The sequence below is a fragment of the Suricata suricatta genome, chromosome 12 (genome assembly GCF_006229205.1).
Source record: "Suricata suricatta isolate VVHF042 chromosome 12, meerkat_22Aug2017_6uvM2_HiC, whole genome shotgun sequence".
Classification (NCBI taxonomy): Eukaryota; Metazoa; Chordata; class Mammalia; order Carnivora; family Herpestidae; genus Suricata; species Suricata suricatta.
In genome coordinates this window covers 5,739,394-5,741,954 of record NC_043711.1, presented here as the reverse complement: position 1 = coordinate 5,741,954, position 2,561 = coordinate 5,739,394, and the positions used below count along the sequence as shown (strand labels likewise).

The 2,561-nt window shown below is 62.6% G+C and overlaps 1 protein-coding gene across 2 annotated transcripts in view; it reads left to right on the top strand.

Moving 5' to 3' along the window:
• Positions 1 to 19: 19 nt before the first annotated feature.
• The window catches only part of ZNF358 (zinc finger protein 358), a 3,553-nt gene continuing 1,011 nt past the window's right edge, over positions 20 to 2,561 (top strand). Inside the window, exons 1-3 of one of the 2 annotated variants that reach the window (XM_029916210.1) lie at positions 625 to 654; positions 1,414 to 1,519; positions 1,761 to 2,561. The exon at positions 1,761 to 2,561 is cut by the window's right edge and continues 1,011 nt beyond it. In XM_029916210.1, coding sequence (XP_029772070.1) covers positions 640 to 654; positions 1,414 to 1,519; positions 1,761 to 2,561 — 922 coding nt within the window. In that variant the 5' untranslated portion in view covers positions 625 to 639. Of the gene's footprint in view, positions 117 to 624; positions 655 to 1,413; positions 1,520 to 1,760 lie in introns of those variants that run through there. The other variant, XM_029916211.1, reaches the window with a different exon arrangement.

Sequence of the window (2,561 nt, the reverse complement as noted above, 5' to 3'; positions counted from 1 at the left end):
GCTGGGTCGCGGGCGTGAGGGGAGGGGGTCCCGCGGCCCGCGGGCCTAGCGCGCCCTTTCCGCCGCCGCGTCCCGGGAGGAGGGCCCAGCCTGAGCTGGGCTCCTGAAATCGGCAGGTATGGGGGGGCACCCCCCAATTGTGGGGTCGGGAGCTCAGGACGCCCGTTCCCCTGGAGGCGATCCAGACCGCCTCCATCCCAGGAACCCTGGGGGACGTCTAAGTATTGTTCTCCCCACCCTACAGCCTGAGGTCGGGAGTTCAGGAGGCTCCTCCTCAAGAAAGGGGATCCGGGGGCTCCCTCTGACCCCCTGGAGCCCTGTTATTGTTCCCTCTACTCTCCAGTCTTGGGGGCCAGAGTTCTGGAAGCCCCTTTGCAGGAGGGCATCCAGGGGTCCACCTGCCCCCGCCAGGAATTCAGAAGGGGACCCAGGCATTGTTTCCCCTGCCGCCTCCTAATGTGGTGCCTGGGTTTAGGAGGTGATCTGAGAACTCCACCCTCCCCATTTGCGTAGCCACTTCCAGCGGTGGGGTTGTGGCTCAGGGTGGCCCTCTCCCCGAGAACCACAGGCCCCCTCTCCCTCCAGGAGCAGATCTATTTGTTGTTTGCTCCCCCGCCCACGGGGTGGGTAGCTCAAGATATGGCTCCCCATCAGGTAATCCTGAGCTCCGAACGCTCCCCAGAGGGGGTCTCCGCTATTGTCTCTTCCCTTGCTCCCTACCTCCAGGCACGGGGCTGGAATCCAGGATCTTTTCTCCAGGAGGGGATAAAAGTGTCCTGACCACCCAGGGCGGTATCTCAGCCATCAGCTCTGTTACTCAGGAATCCCCCTTTTCTAAGAGATGACCCAAGAGCCCCCCAGTAACCCAGCAGGAGCCCCAAGTATTATTTTCACACCCCCCGCTCCAGCTAGGGGTTAGAATTCAGGATTTCTGTCCAGTTGGACAGACAGGTATACCAACGCCTGACCTGCCGCCCTGGCTATAGGGTCCATGGGTCTCTCTGTGCCCCAATGGTCTCAAAGTATTTCCCCACCCTCACTAGCTTTAGGAACTTGGCATTCGGGTCCACAAGTGTCTTGACAGTTATTCCCACCCTAGAACCGTGAGGTCTGGCACACAGGCCCTCTTCCCCAGCAAATGAGCCAGAGCTGCCCCTGCCCTCCCCTGATGACCCAAGATGAGTACCAGATGTTATTTGCCCCCGACTCATCCCCCAGATACAGGCTTCAGAGCTCACAATGCTTCCTCTCTACCAAGCAAGCCCGAGGTTGCCTTCCCTCCTAGGAACCCCCAAAGGTGCCACCCTGAACTGGGATTCAGGCCATGGGACTGAATCCAGGGACTTATTCCTCTTTCCCATGAGGGGACCCCAGTCAAGGGGGTAGGAACCCTGGACTCTCTCTCCTCCACAGGACCCAAGCTTCCCGCGGGAGGAGGAGCCCAAGATGGAGAGAGGGGCAGAGCCCTGGAACTGGGTACTGGAGACTTCTAGTGCCGGGTCCCATGACTTCCATTCAGGTGTGGTGCTGAGGAGGGAAGCCCCCCCCCCCAACGTGTCCCACCAGGGTCCCTCTTCTCCCTGCCCAGGCTGGGGCTCACCACAAGTCTCCACGCACAGTCTGAGATAAGAGATCTGTGTGCCTACTCAGGAATGGGTTCTGGGGCACAGCCCCCCTCTCCCTTTCCTCCCTAGATCCCAAAAGAGACCCCCCAGTTCTCTAGGACCTACCTCCACCCACCCTCTGTCCTCACCCTACAGATTCTGCCCTAGAAGCAGCCAGCACCTCCACGCCAGGGATGCGGCGTTCGGTTCTGGTCAGGAACCCAGGCCACAAAGGCCCAAGGCCTGCTTACGAAGAGCTTGACTCCGACTCGGAGGACCTGGACTCCAACCCCGAAGAGCCGGACCCAGTCTGTGAAGACCCGGAGCCCGAGCCAGAAGACCTCAACACTGTCACTGAAGATGTGGACCCCAGCTATGAAGACCTGGAGCCCATCTCCGAGGATCTGGACCCCGATACGGAAGCTCCGAGCTCCATCTCGGGGAGCCGTGACGCCGATCCCCAAGATCTTGACCCCATGTCTTCAAGTTTCGACCTAGATCCAGATGTCATCGGCCCCGTGCCCCTGGTTCTTGACCCGAACGACGACACCCTCAGCCCCACCGAAGTCCCAGACCTGGACCCCCTCTCATCCAGCCTCACTGCCACCCCCGAGGTCCTGGCCGCCAGCCCCGCAGCGCTTCCTGCCCCTGCCAGCCCTCCTCGGCCCTTCTCCTGCCCCGACTGCGGGCGAGCCTTCCGCCGCAGCTCGGGCCTGAGCCAGCACCGCCGCACCCACAGCGGCGAGAAGCCCTACCGCTGCCCCGACTGCGGCAAGTCGTTCAGCCACGGCGCCACGCTGGCCCAGCACCGGGGCATCCACACGGGCGCGCGGCCCTACCAGTGCGCCGCCTGCGGCAAAGCCTTCGGCTGGCGCTCCACGCTGCTCAAGCACCGCAGCAGCCACAGCGGCGAGAAGCCGCACCACTGCCCCGTGTGCGGCAAGGCCTTCGGGCACG